The sequence below is a fragment of the Schistocerca serialis genome, chromosome 8 (assembly GCF_023864345.2).
Source record: "Schistocerca serialis cubense isolate TAMUIC-IGC-003099 chromosome 8, iqSchSeri2.2, whole genome shotgun sequence".
In the NCBI taxonomy this organism is placed as follows: domain Eukaryota; kingdom Metazoa; phylum Arthropoda; class Insecta; order Orthoptera; family Acrididae; genus Schistocerca; species Schistocerca serialis.
In genome coordinates, this window is record NC_064645.1 from 34081329 (window position 1) to 34103819 (window position 22491).

The 22491-nt window shown below is 40.4% G+C and overlaps 1 protein-coding gene across 2 annotated transcripts in view; it reads left to right on the forward strand.

Moving 5' to 3' along the window:
- LOC126416189 (DNA mismatch repair protein Msh6) overlaps positions 1–22491 on the forward strand; it is a 318808-nt gene that overhangs the window by 212337 nt on the left and 83980 nt on the right. For both annotated transcript variants that reach the window (XM_050083772.1, XM_050083773.1), the window contains 3 exons: positions 1371–1480; positions 15408–15563; positions 19617–19751. In XM_050083772.1, coding sequence (XP_049939729.1) covers positions 1371–1480; positions 15408–15563; positions 19617–19751 — 401 coding nt within the window. The remainder of the gene's footprint in view (positions 1–1370; positions 1481–15407; positions 15564–19616; positions 19752–22491) is intronic.

The following is a 22491-nucleotide window of genomic DNA, read 5'->3' on the forward strand; positions in this document are numbered from 1 at the left end:
AAGGAGGGGAGAAGCAGTGGTTTGGAGAATATGTAAAGAAATACTGTAAGTAACGTGCACTCAAACTTTATAAACAAAATGCTGTTTTTAATTTAAAACAACCAAAAATGTACAAACTTAAGTTTCCAGTTTGCAGAATAACCACAGAAGACGCTTTATAAATAAAAGTGAAATACATCTGTTGTAAATTTGTCTTTAGTTAAGCTGCAGTAAACTCAAGACAGAAAACAAATAATGACTGGTTCTTTGTTTTGTTCAGCAAATTTGGGGCTGTGGCGGTACTTATGACCTTGTTCTTGACTCATTGTCAGACAGTTCTAGGGTGGTGAAGGAATCCATCCTTCCCAAGAAAAACAGATCGGACTGTGAATTACTCCAATTTTGGAAAATGGATTTATAATCAAAGTGGATCAAGAACAATTTCTACAAGAATTCTTAGGCTTAGGGGAAGCCACTAAACATTCCCCAGACCATACAACTGCTCACTGTAGTGTTATTCTGGTAGCAATGATGATGATTTTTTATCTCCAACATTTCTAGCCAGGCATACCTGCATCCTTCGATTCATCCATCCTGTTATGCAGAAAACATAACTCGTAGGATAAAGCTATCCGTATCCTATCAGCAATAATTCTGTTGCTATGCTGTGGAGTAAATTCAAGATTGTCTACCTCCATTAGCACAGACCTAGCTGCCATTCACCCCTACAGACAGCCGAATACAATGAGCTGTTGTGGTAGATGAAAGTCGTTCTGGCCTAAAAATTGGTAATAGACTGTTTTTGCAATTATGATAAATAACTTTGATTACCTCAAATGGCACTGAGTTACGTTCATATGTATTTGGTATCAGTTACTTTATGTACCCTTTTTTTGTGCAACATGATAGTGTTGTCAAATCTGAATGAAGGCCATGATGATGTGACTACACATAGTGTGTATAAAAATGTTACACCTTCACTTGTCTCTTTGTTTTTGTATAACCTCCAATCAATACAGTCTCTTACATAGGCTCATAGTATTAATTTCATTGTGCTTTAGTCCATAGTAGTTTTAGTCAGTACTGTGTACCGTACCAGTAAGAGACTATTTCTGTATCTGTCACTAATAGACATCCTGTCCATGCATGTTACAGATGCTGGTAGGTCTAAAATTAATGAAAATTATGAAATGTAAACACAGATTAAGTTTAATGTAAGTACAAACCACTCACGTATGTGGTTGCGTACAGAGGACTACACATGTAACTGATTAACTGACAAAAATTGGTATTTGTGACATTTGTTTTACAACAGCATCCAAAGTAGTACCTGTTACCTTCATAATCACTCAACCCTGAATTTCTGCTTGATTATGAATCTTTTTTTCTAGATTGTAAGGCCTGCGAGGAGTCACTGCTGCTGAAGAGGTACACATTTACAGCATCCAAGTACAGTGGAGGAATCTTTCCTGACATGAGTGAAGATCTTAAATTTTTTGAGGTGTGTTGCGATCAAGTCATTGTTTATGGGTAGCCAGTATACTATTACTGACTTCTACAGTACATATACAGTGCTATTTGCAACCGCCCAAGTATTTTAAAACACACTAAGAAAGGATTTGCTACATTAGAATAACATATTTAAAATGTGATTGTAGCTGAAACAAAAATAGTATTAAAGGTCGTAAACTGCGTACTCACACCCCCACATCCCCTGTTGGCATATACACTGACAGAAAAAAGAAAAACCGCAGCACCAAAAAATTATAAATGTAGATTAATAAATTTTCGAGAATACATTTGTCTAGGTAACATATTTAAGAGGTTAATATTGCAAAATCACAGGTTAATGTAAGAACAAGATAAGCCATTGCAAATGTGTGGTACAATAATAACCATTATAACTGCCAGATTGTTGAATGCAAGCATGCATTGTGTTATACAGGTGACAAATGTCAGTTTGTGAGGTGGAGTTCCATGCTTGATGCACTCGGTCGATCAATACAGGGAGGATTAATGGTGTTTGTGGATGACACTGGAGTTGTTTTCTGACGATATCCCATATGTGCTTGATTGGGTACAGATCTGCCAAACTTGTCAACACTGTAGAACATGTTGAGTGACAGCAGCTGTAGGTGGGCAAGGGTTATCCTTTTGGAAAACACCCCCTGGAATGCTGTTCATTAATGACAGGAAGACTGCTGTACAGATCCACAACCAGGGTGCATGGGATAATCATAAGAGTGGTTCTGCTGTTACATGGAATCCCACCCCAGACCATAACTCCTGGTGCAGGTCCAGCGTGTCTAGCATGCAGACAGGTTAGTTGCATGCCCTCGACTGGCTTCCTCCTAACCAAAGCATGGTCATCACTGGTATCAAGGCAGAGCCAGCTTTCATCAGAAAACACAAAAGACCTCCACCCTACTGCCTAGTCATCTATTGCTTGATGATACTGAAGTTTCAAATGACGGTGGTTTGGCATCAGTGGAATGTGCACTGCAGGGCCCATGGGTCAAAGCTGCCCTTGAAGTAAGTCACTGTGATGCCAGCTGCTGCTCAAATGCTGCTGTAGATGAAATATGATGCGCCAGAGCCATAAGCTGAACACGATAGTCTTTCCTCTCAGTAGTGCCACACGGCCGGAGCCCAGTCTTCTTGCTATCGTACATTCTGTTGAACACTGCTGCCAGCAATCATCTCAGTGACTACACGTCTGTCAAGCCTTTCTACACCATGTCCGATCTCAAAGGTGACTAATGCTGATGAGCATTAGAGCATGTATTTAAAGCAAACGTGATTTGCATCCTCATAGTGGCCCTACTATTACTACTCTTATGTGACTGGTGAATAGATATCATCTTTCGGATGTAGAAACATGCATATGAGCTGTCGTTTATGTCGCACATCTCTTCCTTGGTGTCTTTTTTTCTGTCAGTGTAGTACATGTTCAAAACACAACACTGCACCGAACAACAAAGAAAATTATGGGGTATACTTCGTGTGGCTGTTTGTAATCTATCATCACAATTGTTCTTGATTTGAGAAAAACTTGCATTCCTTTAAGTAGTGGATGGTGTCTAGTAATCCTCAAGGACCTGAACTATGTGGAAGCTTTCAACTTTAAGTACAGTTTGGTTTGTCATATGCACCTTGCTTACACCAGCTTTGTTTTTGGTAAAGGCTACTCCACTAGAAAGAACACCACCTATGAAATAACTTAGTGCAACCATGATGCATTCTTTTAAATTGATACGAAGACCATCTTGTTGTCAATTAGGTAAAACTGGTATAAACAGAGTGTATATACTGGCAACACAGTGTTTCTGTTCCAGAACACGTGAAACTCCATTGTCTGATTTTCGATCCATGCCACATGGTTTCTCCATCCAGTAAAAGCTCCTCAGAAGTTTGCAAATGGGGCCAGGGGATGGAATGTCCACCTGGCATATTTGGGTTGGGGTTCCTTTCTGGAGAGCTGGGCAGTCTAGTGCAAGTCTGTTTATTTTATGTTGCTTGTGCGACCCGAATTGCCCGGGAATTGAACCCGGGTCCCCATGGTCAAGAGTCAACAGTGCTGACCACAAGACCATGATCTTCCGACTGAAGATAGGGGTGTGCCTGGTCCTTATCACTCTCCTAGCCTCAGTCTGTGGCAGTTTTCTCATTTTCTTCTTTCCTTTATCTTCTGTTGTTTCATCTCTGTGTATATAATTTTAATTTCATTGTTTCCTATCTGCCATTAATGCACGTAATTGCCCATATTTTAGCAGATTGCATGCTCACTTTCTCCTCTGCCTCTTAATACTTTTCAAATTTTTGTACCTCATCAGATACTGACACTCCATTTTTGGTTTTCAGCTTTTTTTCCCAGATGACATGTGTGGTGTTGAATGACTCCATCACATTCCTCTCCTATGCTAAAAGTAAGAGCCCTCAGTTTCAAAAGCCTGCATCGCTCGACGTGTTTTCAGCTGTTACTGTATTGTAAATAGGTGATGGACTATACATGAGTTTCTTCCTGTGTCGTCTCACTGGAAATAACAAAAACACACTGTCCTCTAAACTATAAATGTTCTTTTGGAAGAGGGAAGAGGGGGGAGGGGGGGGGATTGTGTGCTTTAAACTGGATGTATACTGAAATATGACATTATGATTGACATCTGGTTGATTCACATTATTATTTGCAGCAGACATAAAGCTCAGCTATTTTAATATGCCATTATTAACAAAAAACTGAGCATGATTTAATGTCATTCATTGACTGAATATAATCAACAGGAAAACAGTTTTATTTGTTGTTACAACCTTGTCTCAAAAAACAGCTTTATTTTGCAGGAGAGTGGAGGGTTGTGATTAGAAGTGCATCCAAGTTTTCATCTCATAATTGGATTTTTATTTGTTCTGACCATGTTCATCTCTATAGCTAGGAAAATCACAGCTGTTGCAAGAGCCAATAGTTCTATATCTTATTGTTGTATTTTACACCAAACGTCTTTTCATAGTGCAAGACAGAGTACATGTAATATTTCTGTATTTATTGTTAAAATTTCAGATTTAAGAAAATAACGTTGGATTTGATGACAGATAACTTACATGTTAGCCATTGTTTATCTTCCTTTCTCAAATTGATAATAATTCGAAATTTATTTGCTGACTCTGAATTCTTTGACGTCAGCTGTGTTGAGTATACATGTTATACCTATTGTCGTATACAAAAATTTTTACTGACCAAGGCTCGACCCTGGACTTCCTGCTTATCACAAGTGATCACTTTATCCACTTCACATATTTGTGCACACTTTTGATAATGTTCTTGATACTACACTCCTGGAAATGGAAAAAAGAACACATTGACACCGGTGTGTCAGACCCACCATACTTGCTCCGGACACTGCGAGAGGGCTGTACAAGCAATGATCACACGCACGGCACAGCGGACACACCAGGAACCGCGGTGTTGGCCGTCGAATGGCGCTAGCTGCGTAGCATTTGTGCACCGCCGCCGTCAGTGTCAGCCAGTTTGCCGTGGCATACGGAGCTCCATTGCAGTCTTTAACACTGGTAGCATGCCGCGACAGCGTGGATGTGAACCGTATGTGCAGTTGACGGACTTTGAGCGAGGGCGTATAGTGGGCATGCGGGAGGCCGGGTGGACGTACCGCCAAATTGCTCAACACGTGGGGCGTGAGGTCTCCACAGTACATCGATGTTGTCGCCAGTGGTCGGCGGAAGGTGCACGTGCCCGTCGACCTGGGACCGGACCGCAGCGACGCACGGATGCACGCCAAGACCGTAGGATCCTACGCAGTGCCGTAGGGGACCGCACCCCACTTCCCAGCAAATTAGGGACACTGTTGCTCCTGAGGTATCGGCGAGGACCATTCGCAACCGTCTCCATGAAGCTGGGCTACGGTCCCGCACACCGTTAGGCCGTCTTCCGCTCACGCCCCAACATCGTGCAGCCCGCCTCCAGTGGTGTCGCGACAGGCGTGAATGGAGGGACGAATGGAGACGTGTCGTCTTCAGCGATGAGAGTCGCTTCTGCCTTGGTGCCAATGATGGTCGTATGCGTGTTTGGCGCCGTGCAGGTGAGCGCCACAATCAGGACTGCATACGACCGAGGCAAACAGTGCCAACACCCGGCATCATGGTGTGGGGAGCGATCTCCTACACTGGCCGTACACCACTGGTGATCATCGAGGGGACACTGAATAGTGCACGGTACATCCAAACCGTCATCGAACCCATCGTTCTACCATTCCTAGACCGGCAAGGGAACTTGCTGTTCCAACAGGACAATGCACGTCCGCATGTATCCCGTGCCACCCAACGTGCTCTAGAAGGTGTAAGTCAACTACCCTGGCCAGCAAGATCTCCGGATCTGTCCCCCATTGAGCATGTTTGGGACTGGATGAAGCGTCGTCTCACGCGGTCTGCACGTCCAGCACGAACGCTGGTCCAACTGAGGCGCCAGGTGGAAATGGCATGGCAAGCCGTTCCACAGGACTACATCCAGCATCTCTACGATCGTCTCCATGGGAGAATAGCAGCCTGCATTGCTGCGAAAGGTGGATATACACTGTACTAGTGCCGACATTGTGCATGCTCTGTTGCCTGTGTCTATGTGCCTGTGGTTCTGTCAGTGTGATCATGTGATGTATCTGACCCCAGGAATGTGTCAATAAAGTTTCCCCTTCCTGGGACAATGAATTCACGGTGTTCTTATTTCAATTTCCAGGAGTGTATTTCTGTATGTTGGAGTGTTTCATGTTTTATACCTAGGCCACATGCTGTAATTTTTTTGTACAGTACCGAAGAATTTGACAGTACTATTGATTATTTAGTTCCAAGGTTGTCTTCTAAATAGGAGAGAAAATCATAACAGTCCATGTAAGAGTTTCTGCCTTCCAAGGAAAGTGTATTTAAAGATTTAAATGGTAATATGAAAACAGCTGTAGTGTTATTCCTTCAGTTAGTGCCGCACAAATGTATCTTACACATTTGTGTCTTTGAAGATAATGTACTTCAGACGGTATATCAATTCCATAACTTTTTTCACTGTGAACCTTTGCTTTGTTGCTTTCACGTAGTCCATGGTAGTAATCTTGTCTCTTGTCCAACTCATAACATCAGTCCAGACTTTGAAGGCTGTAGGCATTAGTTTACAACTAAAACAATGGCCATACACATGATTACAAACATGACCAAAGGAGGTAGGATGCTGAACTTTTCCATCATTCTCCATTTGCGAGATGACCTACCTGCAAACTCTTATTCTGTCCTTGATGTTCACTGAGGAAAGTTCGTTGACTTGCTGCAAAACTTTGTGTCATGAGAACTAATCCAGTGACGTCCTCCACATGAATTTTAATAGATATGGCTTTTCCTACATTTATGGGCAATACGACGGGCGCTCATAAAGTTTCTAGCCCAAGATAGTTACAGTAATCATCACTTAACACTTCCGGGCTGAGATGCCATGGTCCATACACAAGACTCTCCCCGACATATCACCTTCGACTGCGGAAGGCATCGTCCGAGGATAATCGGCGAGCTGCAATGAGAGCACGAGTGAGCGCCGTATACATAAGTCATACAGAGAGCGCCACTGTCCATCACGTGACGTTGGCTGTGCTATGATCTCTGATATTGCTAACTTTCTCAATTGAAATTAATCGACTGTCACGCTGTTGCTGCAATGTTGACATCCATATCTGATCCAGCTTAATGCCTTCATCTTTTCTATTAAAATTATTGCAGTGTTTGGCAATCTCAATGGCCTCTCTGTACATTCGCTCATAATAATGCGACGTCTTAGCTATGACAGTCGTCTCACTAAACTTTGTTTCATGATCACCTTCCTGAAACACATGTTCCGCTACAGCCGATTTATCAAGATGTCGAGGGGCAGTCACCTAATAGTAACCTATCACAGGCACAAAGGAAGGCACTGAGGGAAGGTACATAAACTGCTGGTACCTTTGAGACCTATAGTCAGTGCAGTAGGGTCTCCCACACATGAATTACCTGGACACCTTTCCTCGCTGCTGAAACCTCATGTTGGTGGAAATGACAGTAATGTTAAAAATTCATATCACTTCATCAATATTATTAAGGAAATTAGTGTGGGCCCTAATAATATCCTGGTCAGTTTTGATGTGGTGTCGTTGTTTACCATGATTCCGGTGAATGAAGCAGTCACATGTATAGCGGACATTGTTCCTAGTGATATTTTGGCATTATTCAGACATTGCCTTACAAACACTTATTTTCAATATAATAGTGGTTTTTTTTTATGAACAGATTGACAGGGTGGCTATGGGAAGGCCTCTTAGTCCAGCTGTGGCTAACTTGTTCATGGAGAACTGTGAGCAATGGGTGCTACAAACAGCTAGAAAAAGACCAGCCAGATGGTATCGTTATGTAGACGATACATTTGTTACATGGACCTATGGGGAAAGAGGAACTGGATGCCTTCCTGTAACATCTGAATAGTATTAATCCAAGAATTCAATTCATTATGGAAAAGGAAATCGATGGTCATCTGAACTTCTTAGATGTGACTGTAATTAAGCGAGAGGACGGATCATTGGGTCATAAGGTTTTCAGAAAAGACACACACACTGGTCGTTATCTGCAGAAAGATTCTAACCACCACCCAAGACATTAAAGAGGGGTGATTAAAACATTAATAGACAGAGCGCACAAAATACATGAACCAGATCCCTTAGATGATGAGATTGAACACCTTGGAGCGACCTTCAAGAAGAATGGGTATTCCAACAGAGAGATAGATCGTGCATTACGCCCTAGACTGACAACCAGGAGGGGCAAGGATCAACACCAACCCAAGGGGAAAGTGTTCTTACCATTCATCAGCAAGGTCACTGATCACAATGGAAAAATTTTAAGCAAGTACGATGTGGAAACTGTTTTCAGACCCACCACAAAAATAAAAGAATATTTAAGATCCGCAAAAGATAAACGACATCCTCTACCTACACCAGGTGTCTATAAAATTCCATGCAGTTGTGGAAAGGTCTATATAGGTACAACAAAAAGAAGCGTCAACACCCGTCTGTGTGAACATAAAAGGAACTGCCGCCTCGGACATCTTGATAAATCGGCTGTAGCGGAACAAGTTTCAGGAAGGTGATCATGAAACAAAGTTTAGTGAGACGACTGTCATAGCTAAGACATCGCATTATTATGAGCGAATGTACAGAGAGGCCATTGAGGTTGCCAAACACTGCAATAATTTTAATAGAAAAGATGAAGGCATTAAGCTGGATAAGACATGGTTGCAGCAACGGCGTGACAGTCGATTAAATTCAATTGAGAAAGTTGGCAATATCAGAGATCATAGCACAGCCAAAATCACGTGATTGACAGCGGCGCCCTCTGGATGACTTATGTATACAGCGCTCACTCGTGCTCTTGTTGCAGCTCGCTGATTGTCCTCGGAGGATGCCTACCGCAGTCGAAGGCAAAACGTCAGGGGAGAGTCTTATGTATGGACCACAGCATCTCAGCCCGGAAGTGTTAAGTGATGACAAACCTTCATTCTATGAATTACCATAACGTATTGTTCAACCACAACCACCATCGCCTACTTTTATGGTGACCCTTTGTGGGTATGCAAGTCAAATTTCGCTACTCCAGCTTTGTTAATTTTTCCACTGGGATGCGTTGTATACCATAGTGTGAGCAAAAACATCGAGAGAATCAAGAACCGTGCTGTGATTGAATATCTTCATTTGAAGGGAATGACACCCAAGGAAATTGTAGAGGACATGCAGAATACAGTTACGGACAGTGCTCCATCATGTGCAACAGTGAAAAACTGGGTGTCCGACTTCAAACGTGGAAGAACAAGTGTGGAAGATGCACCAAGGAGCAGAAGGCCTGTCACCATTTTCAGTGATGAAACAGTGACTGCAATTCACAATAGGATCTCGGTGGATCCCGAAAGACTTGAATACAGATCAGAGACGGTAGTGTCTGCAGTGTTGTAAGAAATCGTCCACCAATTTGTAGTGGATGAAGACGGCTTTCTTGCAAGGTATGTGATAATGGATGAAATGTGGGTTCAGCACTTTGATCCTGAGACAAGACAGCACTCACAGCAATGGAAACAGCTTTCATCCCCTACCCCAAAGCCGCAACACCTCAAACGAGAAATGCAACACCTGGAAACTGTCGTGAGGAGCAATGGGTACTCCACAAATTATATTAGAAGTGTAACAGAGCCAAACACTCGGCGAAGTAAGGAACCAGAAAAAGAAATGTCGGGTACGGCCTTTCTGCCCTACATTCCCAGAGTGACGGACAGAATCGGCCGTATATTGCGCAAACATGGCGTAAAGATGATTTTCAAACCGACAAGGAAGATCAAAGAGTGTCTTAGATCGGCGAAGGAGAAAAGAGACCCACTTGCAATGTCGGGAATATACCATGCACATGCGGAAATGTTTATGTCGGAATGACTGGACGATCCGTTAACACCAGGATCAAAGAGCATAAGCGACATTGCAGGTTGGGGCAGGTGGAGAAATCGGCCGTGGCAGAGCACGCACTGAATGAGACCGACCACATAATAAAATTTGCCGACACGTAAGTTCTGGCTGTAGAGAAGCACTATCACACGCGGTTGTTCAGAGAAGCTGTGGAAATACAAAAACACGCGAACAGTTTGAACAAGAAAGAGGAAAGCCTTAAGGTAAACGGATCCTGGCTCCCCGTACTGCAGCGAATGACAGTCGCAGGTAGCAAGAGGAGAACCGCACCGGAAATGACCGCGGAGAAGCCCTCGGACGTTGGCGCGACAGGTACATATAGTCTGCGCCCGCATGCTCGGCTCCAGTTCACCACTGGCAATGGAGGGTGAAGCTTTGACAATGCCAGCCACTCGTGCTGGTGAAACGTCAGAAAAATCATTAGAAGAACGTTGGCCGAAGAACCCGAAACAGAAGCCAGTAGGCAGTTTGTCAACAAGTGGCCACGAAAGCCTCAACAATTTTTTAACATATTTTTTCATTTCTAACAGAGCCAATTACCAGTTTTCATAGATTTAGCTTTAGCTTTAGCTTTAAAAATGGTTTCATGATGAAATATTTTTATAAAACATTTTATTTCATTGTGCATCCCATTAGGGGTCGAATTTCCAAAAAAGACCAAACCATGTGCTTTTTATTTGTAACAGAGAACTCAAACACCAATTTTCATAGATGTAGCTTTACAAATACTTTAGTAGTTCTTTCATAATGACTTTTATTTTTGTTGATCGAGCTTCAAAGTTGCATTAATAGCATCTAATTTTCAAAACACCCTTTAATTTCTTGTTTTGTGCATTTAAGGGTGGAATTTCAAAAAATCCCTTCTCAACTGACGCCTACAGTATAAGATCAACACCCTTTCCAAATTTCAGATTTCTATCCTTAGCAGTTTCAGCTGAGTTATGATGAGTTAGTGAGCCAATCTGTTGGAACATTGCCTTTTATACATGGAAATGAAATGCAATGGTAATAATTTCAGTTACATGATTTGCAGCAAAACTTAGTGAACTATTGGGCTCTATATATTGAAAATTGCAATCTGAATGATAAATCTTCATAAACCACAGTCTGATAGTTTTGAAAGATTCAGGCACATGCTATATATGCACCAGGTAGACCTCTAGATGAAGATTGAAAAATGAGAAGAAAAGAAATTTATTATTAATAGGAGTTTAATCTTGGCAGCTTGCTTAGTTGTAAGAGATTTTATATTCTTGTAGAAGCTATGATTCACTAGGGGAATGAATAGTAGTGGAGACAATACATGGTAGTCTTTTTCAGCGGAATTGCACTATAATGAGATTGAGAGCACTATGTGGGTATGTCGTCTGCCCTATATATTTGTTTTATGTATCTTTTAAAAATAATGCCTTAGATTCTGTCTTCCTGCACTGCAGCAACATCATTTTAAGCTGATTTACTACCCCCCACCTCCCCTCCCCCCTTTCTGTATCTACTTTTCTGTGTGTAAGGTTGTTCTCATAGAAAACATCTCACTGACATGTTAAGCAGGTGTGTCATTCTCAGTTAGCTGCATCAAATTGTGAGAAACTTACATAAACTCAGTTCCATTGTACCATCATCCTCACTCATGGCCAACAGTGAGAAAGGGAAGGCAGCCACCCTTCACCAATTCAATAGCGAAAAGAACTTTTGGATGAATTGAATTGAGATGTTCTAAAAAGCTATGCAAATTCTCACTGTCCAGTGAGCAAATAACAGAAGTTTTGTGTACATAAAAAAAGGAAGGATGGAGGAGGCATGCAGGTTTGAATGCTGTTAACTTCAGGGAACCTTCCTCGAAATCTGTAAAGAGACTGACAACCATAGCGCCAAAGGGCTCCCCATCGCAAACTTATTTGTATATATTCATTAAATTGATCATTGACAAAAAAGTATTTGGAAATCAACATGGTCAAAACATTTTAGTTTTTTCAACACTACACTTAATTACAGTGATTCTGACATCCAGCAGATGCAAGCAAAAGGGAGACCACATCAAAACTTCCTAAAATTTGTTATTAAGGTACGAACCCTCTAATCGATGTATAAAATCTGCACATTATTAATTGATGTGCACACATACACACTAGTGGACTCATTAGAATAGTGAGGTGTTGTACTACACAATGTGTCGGAGCTCCTATGTTACTGACAATAGGTTTGAGAGGAACACCACCCTTATGGATTTTTGGGGGGCAGTTCAGCAGACATTAAGCTAATTGATAAGATTTTGTAATAGGAAACTTTCTTCAGGAGGGTCTTTTACTCCACCTTTTTGCCATGTCAGCACAAGGCACGAAATCACACTTAACTGGCATAACTATATAGTATCCCCAGGTAAGGTAGCAATGTTAGGATCCATCCTGAGGTTTACACAAAGCAGTCCTGCCTGCTGCTGTAATATCACTCTCTGAGCAAGTGAGCCCCAGTCGACACATGACGTGCAAATGTCTTGGTGTCATTGCCAGGTTCACAATAATTATTTCCGGTTTCTGTAGAATTTTCCAAGTTTATGGGATTATATGAAAGGAAAATTCAGTTGAAAAAACTATTAAATGTTGAGACAGAATTATTGGTCATCATTTATCTTCAGCAGGTGAAATATGCAATACTGCTGACACGTACACATAAGTGTTATACACTGCCTAGCTTTTGGAACTAATAGTTCATTTCTCACGGAGGAGGTACATATAGATTGGGAAAGGTTAAAAGGAAGAGCAGGTCGCGCAGACCCCAGGGTGAGAGGGGGCCCACCTGTTGTGTAAACAAGGCTGAAGCTTAAGGGATCCAGTACAATTACAAAAGGAAGTTTATTTAAAACCTTCACAATTAAATGGAAGAATTGGGGAGGAAAAAAATTTCAATGTGGCAACAATGAGCTCCCTATACACTGTTCATTGAAACTATCAGTTATGTAAATTGGTAACTGGTGGCATTTTTGATGGCGTGGGTTTGTATGAAAGCCTGAGACTGTTCCAACAGCCCTTCGCTGTGCGTTGCAGCACTGCCACTTATCTCGAGGCTGCAGTTTGTTGTTCAGTTGCCACCATATACTTGTCGTTGGTTGTAATAGGAAACTTTACTTCAGGGGGTTCTTTTACTCCACCTTTTTGTCATGTCAGCTCATGCGGGTGTGGGGGCATGCACATGCGCAAATGGCTGACAACTAATCCATTCTGGCAGTATATACACAGTAAGCAAATTATCGGCTTGTCTCCTGTGTTCATTAGTGCGAAAATATTACACCACAGGTTGTCCAATGCAAGAATATGCAGTAGCAACATGAAGTGAAGTTAGGGATGAAGCATAAATATAATGAAAACTGTTTTATTCTGATGCACAAATCAAATATACGTCACTTAACATTTTGAACTTTTAAAATTTTGTCATCGTAGATTGCGTACCATAGTGTGGGGAGAATGGTAGGGTTGATTGATTATGTGAGTTATTCTTAACAACTTCTATTAAACCCAAAGAATGTAAATAATAATAATACTCAGGCACACATCATGAGTAAAAATCGTTGAGTGTAAATTAACTGATTAGGCTCAACAACCACTTTTGAGCAATGGGTTCATGTGTTGCCCTCTACACAAAGAAATTTAAAAATGAAGTTTATCAAACAGCAACACAAAGAGTTATCCCCTGATTATTAAAATTTTAGTTGTTTAGAGTTAAATGATTAGGCACAACAACCACCTTAAAGAAAAGATAGTAAGTAACAAGAAGTACAATAACACACAATTTTAACTTATACATTTATGAAGACAGAGGTAGCATGTAGCATGCAATTGAGAAGAGAAAGTACTCTTCTCCATATTCGTCATGGGTTGCTGACAGTTGAAGTTTTTTCAAAAGCAGCAGTTCCAAAATATTTAAGCATCGTTTACAAGCATGTAGTGTGAAAACCTTTTAAATTTGTGTGTGTAATCATTTACAAACCAAAACAATTAGATGCAAATTTCATCAAAAATAGATGCTACGTTTTCTGGTCCCTAGTAATAAGACGACAGTCAGTAGCCTGAGAATAAAGAGAAATTAACAGTTTAGTTATTCAGTCTGTTACCAGTTTATGTGTATTGACAGTTGAAGGTGATAAAATAGATGCACATCAGAATCAATGTACAAAAGATTTAAAATATTGACCTGTAATACTTTTTGTCAACAAAGTATACGGAGTGAGCTTGTGCACTGACCAAAGACCACAGAGACAATATCTGGGAACCACTTCCCAAATAGTTATGACATTCCCCTCCCATGTCTACCAACCTGCAGGAAGTCCTTCTCTGTCTTGCTGAAACTCTCCGTTCTCACCTCAGCTTGTGCCTTATGTCTTGTACTCTGACTGCCTCTGGATTTTGCCATCTAGGCTGTTGAAGCAAGTGCTTCACCGATTGTTATCTGTGTATAATTTTTGCAGCATTTAATTTCAGAGTAAATTTCTAAATTTATTTTTGTTACCTTATGTTGACCGAGATAGTTATGAGTAGCTGATTACGTAAACTGCACCAGACGGGGTAGGTGGCTCCCAATGTCAGTGTCAAACAATTACTGCCAAGAACGTTTTGTGTGCTTGATGTCGAACTTCTGTTGTCAGTGTTAATGTCTATGTTCTACACATGTTGTGGCAAGGTATAATGTCACCAAAGAACCAACTTTGTTGCCCTCCCTGACAGCAAACCCTGTAAAATGAACACATTTTCAACTAATCAGTAGCAGCAATTATTTGCACATAATACAAAGCATTAACCCATTACAGATTTACAGTTCCGAATATGGACTACTGTCAGCTATATAATGGAATTTTGACAGTGAAAATTTGTGCCAGACTGGGCTTCAAACCCAGATATCCTGCTTATTGCGAGCAGTCGGCTTACCATTTGGTTATCCGAGTAAGACTCACTGCTACACCCAAACTTCCCTATGTTGTCAACATTGCATCATACTTCAGAATACAGGGACTGCAATATTGCACAATGCAGATATAGTGCTGCCGTCGCATTCACTAATTTTTCATTTAAGAAAGAGGAACTGCCAAATTCCAACTGTTATAGTGTAAACAGTTTTCAAATCACTAGACATTTAATACTGCCTGGCGTATTGTGTTATGCATTACTTGTGGCAATAAAGGGCATTTACCATTTATAAAATACTTGTAACCATCTCAGTGTAGCTTTTATGTAATCCAGATTGTCTTCTAAAATTCTGTGTTGCCTTTTTTAAAGGAATGGTGTAATTCGTGGAGAAGATGGATTTGTTATTATAATGATTGGTATGTTTTATCACTAGTTACAAGTAGTTGGTTATTGTGAATGTTCTTCTGTAGTTGGTATTGTAGTGTTTAGCAGTAATGATGTACTGTTGTAGGGAGCATTTGATCATGAGAAAGCAAGGACTGAAGGTGTAATAATACCAGAACAAGGGGTCGATGAACAGTATGACAAATACATTTCAGCCAAGCTTGAGCTGGAAAGGGAAACAAAAAGCTACCTGGAGGAACAGAAGAGATTCTTCAGAGAGAAGGTGTGTCCAGTAAACTGAAACTCCAGTTTCTCTTATGTTTGTTTAGTTTGCACAGTTGCTGTTTTTTCTTGTATCTGCTGCAGTGTCATCATTGCAGGCTAATTATTATACCTGCTATTTTTGATCACACAGTGTCTAACTTTTCCTCCACATATGCTGTTTCTGCAAAAATTTCATGAATTATAGTACACTTTCTGAACTTGAATTAAGTCTGTATTGATACAGACATTGTAAGTGAAGATAAAAAGAAGTTATACACACCCAGAGTGTGGAAAAAATTATAAAAGCAAGAGAAAACCTCATCCAATGAAATAAATGGCATTGCTCCACAATTAAGGGGGCCCACGTTCGTGTAGTTTGTGGCAAACATTTTAACAAGAGTTTTAATGTAATATTTTGCTAAAGAAACAATCATTCATCAGAGGACAGGTGCAATCAGTATATAAAATGCCCATTGTATAGTGTTACTTCATACTACAAGCAACTTTGACTTTTCTTTGTATTTCATTGTTAATGATATCAAACAATGGAAACTCCAGGTAGAAATATCAACAATGTAAGAGAAGATAGATTGCTACTTACTGTAAAGAAGAAACGTCAAGTTGCAGACAGGCACTATTAAAAGACACTCGCATGTAGCTTTCGGCCACAGCCTTCATCAATAAAGAGAGACACATACCCACACACCCCTCATGCACACTCAACTGCCAACTCCAGCATCTCGGCCCGGGATGTTGGAGTTGGCGGTGTGTGTGTGTGTGTGTGTGTGTGTGTGTGTGTGTGTGTGTGTGTGTGTGCACGCGTGTGTGTGTGTGTGTGTGTGTGTGTGTGTGTGTGTGTGTGTGTGTGTGTGCGCGCGCGCGCGCACGCTAACAGAGGCTGTCGCAGAAAGTTATATGTGAGTGCCTTCTAATAATGTAAAGATATTTTGGCTTTAAAATAAGGGTGAATATTGAATGGAGAAACTAAGTAATATATACGGTGTTCCTGTCAGTATAGAAGTAAATGATGCTAGAGGTGGCAGCTATAGTATCAAATATATGATCAGTCACATAAGTCATCAGAATTTAAACATCATCAAGGCTTGATGAAAGTGGAGAGGAACATTACAGGCTACTGACCTTAGAAACAAACTTCTATTGTGCACAGTAGTAAACTAAATAAGATTCATGTTATGTGCCATGTTAGAGACTATCCATCTCATGAGCAAAATAAGATTTGTAAAGAACAACTATACAGTACTTCACATTGAGAAGTTAGGAGGCAACCAGACGTCGGCACCAGTCAAGAAGTGTGGATTATCAAGATTAACATCAGTGATAAGGCGTATATCACTCTGCAACTCTTAACGCCTTAATGGCTAAAATCATCCCTTTGTGAGAAATGAAGACTGTTCTCAGTGTTAAGACAGTACAATTCTGAAAAAAATATGGCAATGACTGAATTAGTGGAAACAACAGTTATGAACTGCTTATGCTTCTATCCTGCAATGAGGCAAGTTTTTCCCTGTATTTTCATTATTTGATGTAGTTCATACCACCTTGTGTTATCTTTGTCTTATGAAGGACTGAAGTGTGGGAAAAAAAATTGAAACCCCCTCACATCTTTTTCAGAACTAACTACACAATTTTGCAATGGAAAATCCAGGATGGAATGTAACAATATTATGAAAACAATATTTGTTACTCACGATATAGTGAAGATGCTGAGACGCGATAGGCACAACAAAAAGACTGTCATAAAGTGAGCTTTTGACCAACAAGGCCTACACACACACACACACACACACACACACACACACACACACACACACCATGGTGTGTGTGTGCGTGCGTGCGTGTCACTGATAAAGGGAACAAGCAATGAAATTCCTATTGTTAATTTGTGCGTTAAAAAGTATGATATTATTGGCTAGCAAAGGACATTTGAGCCATATCCATCATGACATCCCAGGAGTCCGAGTACCTGGAAAACTTATGTTGATGCAACGGAGGCTAAGAAGGATGGAAAAGAAATGATGATTAACTTTGTTTTGTAATAAATTAAGTTGTTGCTTTGTATTAGAACTGGACTGACAAAATTTGTTTGTGACAAACTAGAACTATTTGATTTTTCTGCATTATGAAACATGTTGGAAGTTTGTTAATATAATGAAGCGCATGGGATGTATTTTTAAAGAACAATGTGTCAACTGTTTTATCTTCATACCGCTATTGTATTTTAATGGGTGAGAATGAACTGGTGGGAAATGTGGGCTTTCAAAATGTGCATTTGCTTTAGAGTGACGATATTTTAAAATGAAGAGTCATAATTCATCACCGATACTTACAAAATAGGACAGTTTTTATTACATAATGTTGATAACTGGTCATCTTCTAGGAGACACTTCAGGGACCTAGGAATTGGTACACTTAATTATAAATGCATAAACTTTCTAAAGTTATTTGTGGTTAATAACAAAGATGAATTATGGATGAACTGTGGAATTCACAACCACAGTATTAGAAACAAAGGTGAGTTATGTATAGGCTATACATCCCTATCTAGGATTCATAAGTCCACAACATGTCACTAACGGGCATCAGGGAGTAAATTGGAAATCTCCAGTTGTTCAGTAACAATATAAAAGAATAGCTCACTAGCCATCCGTGCTACAATTTATTGCATAAATGATTTGTTTGAAGTATTAGACATAGACAACAGCATAGACTTAAAGGAAGCTTGTTATTCAATAGATAATCAAACACTGTTTCAAATTTTAGAGGAGTTGAGTTTGGATAGAAAATCCAGTGGACTGATTAAACAGACCTTAAGCAATACAACATCCAAGGTAAAGTTCAGAGGAAAGCTTTTAGGGGCCATAAAGATTAAACTCAGAGTCAGATTCTCTGCTTTGCTCTTTAATCGTATTCTTTGTGAGGCGATCAGGAAATGGTGACGAGAAATGAAAGGAGTGGGTAGAATGCGACTAGGGTGCACAGGCAAAGAAATACAGGTAGATTATCTAACATTCACAGACAATATTGTCGGAATTAATAAAAGAGGTGGTTAACCAAACCACACAGCTTCAAATATGGCGGCTAAAGCAGATCTACAGTTTACTATCGAGAAGGCACAGCTTGACAAATATTAAGGTAGCTTCTAGATGGAAGGCAACGAGAGGGAAAATTCAGAAGTTGGGGAGATCAAATTGGGCTTACAGAAAAGGGAAGCTCTGGGAGCACAAGTAAAACAAAATGAATTTAGCATACAATCCATGAACATCAACAATAAGGATAATACTTTGATTGATGTAGAATTGAGACATTTCAGAGTATGATAGGCACTGGAGCATTATGCACAGCAGAAGCTCTTTACCTAGTAAGAAAAGGAATACTTCAGAGATTAGAAGTGGTGAAATAAAAGATTATCAGGAGGCATTGAGATCTTGAAGAATAGAAGACTGTCAATTTAGGAGATGAGCAAATCAAGAACTGTATACCAAGATAGAGAGAGAATATCAAACATTATCAGGAAAATCATCATGAACAGAAGAGTAAAGAATGTTGCAAAGTATGATGAGAATTAAAGAATATTGAACAAAGAACAAGACCAGAAGAAACGAAGCTGATGAGAATTAACATGGTGCTCAGAATACCAAAATGAAAAGAAGAAGAAGAAGAAGAAGAAGAAGACTGCCACGAATGCAGATGGGACACCATTTCTCATATGGCGTGTGATAGAGCATAGTGAAAGCGTTAAACACAGCATTTCTCTCTCTTAATTTAAAAGAATCTGAATTGGAGTATGGTATGAAAAAGTTTTTTCCCTGTCTTTTTCTAATTTAAGCCATTTTGTAGGTTTTATCACAACCATGTAGATGTACATGAACCTATTAGTTTATTACGTTGTATGAAATAGTCTCCTGAAGTACATAATTCTGCAGTTGGTGGTCTAGCTTGTATAGACATTTATCAATTATTCCTCAATTATACACTGCACATTATGTATTGTATGGGAATATGGAACATTATTCTGTGTACTGTTTGAACACTTGTTCATTTTTCCCTGCAGGTGACTTACGTTGGAAGTGGCAAAAAGGCTTACCAGTTGGAGGTTCCAGAGCATGCCTGTAAGAGAGCAACTGATGAATATCAGCTAGTATCCCAAAGGAAAGGCTATAAAAGATATGTTACTGAAGACACACAGGTATTGTAGTTGTTTCATAAGTGTTGCAAAGTCATTGTTGAGGAAATCAAGTGTTGTGATGGTGGCGAGTGACAAGTGAAAGGGATAACGGCATCATTAATGTATTAAAATGATGAATAGTAATTCCTTAAATGAGTGTGTGGAGTGTGATGTTCAATGTAAATTTGATATTCTTTACCATAACTTCTCGGACAGTGGAAACTCCAGGTAGAAAAATCAACATTGTAGCAAAAGACAGTTTGCTGCTTATGAAAAGGAGACACATAAAGTTGCAGACAGGCACAGTTAAAATACCCCTGCATAAAGCTTTTGGCCACAGCCTTCATCAATAAAACACACACACACACACACACACACACACACACACACACACACACACACACACAAGCAAGCACACCTCACGCACGCATGACCGCCAACTCCAGCATCTCGTGCCTAAAGGACGTTGAGTTGGCAGTCTCGTGTGTGTGTGTGCGTGTGTGTGTATGCGCGTGTGTGCATGTGTATGCTTTGTCTATTTTTGACAAAGGCCTTGTTGACCAAAAGCCTATTGTGTAACTGTCTTTTTGTTGTGCCTATCTGCAACTCAGCATCTCTGCTATATGTTGAGTAGCAATTATCCTTTTCATAATACTGTAGTCTCTTTTACTGATGAAGGCCATAGCTGAAAGCTATATGTAAGTGTCTTTAATTGTGCCCATCTGCAACCTGACATATCTTCTTCACAGTAAGTAACAATCTTTCTTTTCCTACATTGTTACCTTAACATGTGATTGCTGTGCCTTTGGAGTTCTCTCAAATTTCCTTTCTGGTTGTAATTGCCTTAAACTTCAGAATTTCTGTACCACATTTCTAAGAAATGATTTGCAAAATTCCATTTGAGTTAACAATGTATGTATTCTCTCCACAAATACATACAGTAACTGCCTACAACTGTCTTGATACATATACCAAACCATAATGAACAATGAAGATAGTTTTACATTTTTATTTAACTAACTTCCATTATTCATATATCTGTGCAATCCGTATTTATTTACGGCTCTGATACAGTACTGCCTCGAGTGAAGTTTCTGTGATCACTGTCTCGTGTTGTCCCTCAATATGGCTCACCATGTGCGAAATGAAAATATCCCCACACAATATCTGCATCCCTGTAACTTTTTGTTGTATCATTCATCGATATGAAGACCTAGGGACACACCTCACTTCTGTGGAGTGGTATGTGTCACCACATATGCTATGCAAATCTACAGTTGCTATATTAAAAAGAATTTTTTTCTTTTACCTGACTATTGTGCAATTGAAATAACTAGCAACATGTGACAGTTTGGCCTAGTAGCTTGGACACACTGCCATTGCCCAGGTAACACCGGTGACTGGCCCGCTTCCCCTCCCACGGCACTGACAGGTTGCCAGGTGGTGTACACGCTGTCAGTAACAGGAGCATATGCTGGTGAGCATCTGTCGCTTCTTTGTTCCTTCGCTCTCGTCGTAAAGTGTCAATATATACAGGGTGGTCCATTGATCGTGACCGAACTAAATATCTCACGAAATAAGCGTCAACGAAGAAACTACAAAGAACGAAACTTGTCTGGCTTGAAGGGGGAAACCAGATGGCGCTATGGTTGGCCCGCTAGATGGCACTGCCATAGGTCAAACGGATATCAACTGCGTTTTTTTTTAAATAGGAACCCCCAGTTTTTATTACATATTCGTGTACTACGTAAAGAAATGTGAATGTTTTAGTTGGACCACTTTTTTTGCTTTGTGGCATATAGTCACAAACATATGGCTCACAATTTTAGACGAACAGTTGGTAACAAGTAGGTTTGAACATTTTATTTCGGTTGTTCCAATGTGATACATGTACCTTTGTGAGCTTATCATTTCTGAGAAAGAATGCTGTTACACCATGATTACCCGTAAATACCACATAAATACAATAAATGCTCAAAATGACATCCATCAACCTCAATGCATTTGGCAGTACGTGTAACAGCATTCCTCCCAACAGCTAGTAGTTCGCCCTCCGTAATGTTCGCACATGCATTGACAATGCGCTGACGCATGTTGTCAGGCGTTGTCGGTGGATCACGATAGCAAATATCCTTCAACTTTCCTCACAGAAAGATATCTGGGGACATCAGATCCGGTGAATGTGCAGGCTTCGACGACCAATCCACCTGTCATGAAATATGTTATTCAATACCGCTTCAACCATACACGAGCTATGTGCCGGACATCCATCATGTTGGAAGCACATCACCATTCTGTCATGCAGTGAAACATCTTGTAGTAACATCGGTAGAACATTACGTAGGACATCAGCATACACTGCACCATTTAGACTGCAATCAATAAAATGGGGGCCAATTATCCTCCCTCTCATAATGCCGCACCATACATTAACCCGCCATCGCTGATGTTCCACTTGTCGCAGCCATCGTGGATTTTCCGTTGCCCAATAGTGCATATTATGCCATTTTACGTCACCTCTGTTGGTGAATGACGCTTCGTCGCTAAATAGAACACGTGCAAAAAATCTGTCATCGTCCTGTAATTTCTCTTGTGCCCAGTGGCAGAACTGTACAAGATGTTCAAAGTCGTCCCATGCAATTCCTCGTGCATAGAAATATGGTACGGGTGCAATCGATGTTGATGTAGCATTGTCAACACCGATGTTTTTGAGATTCCCGATTCTCACGCAGTTTGTATGCTTCTGATGCGCAGATTAGCC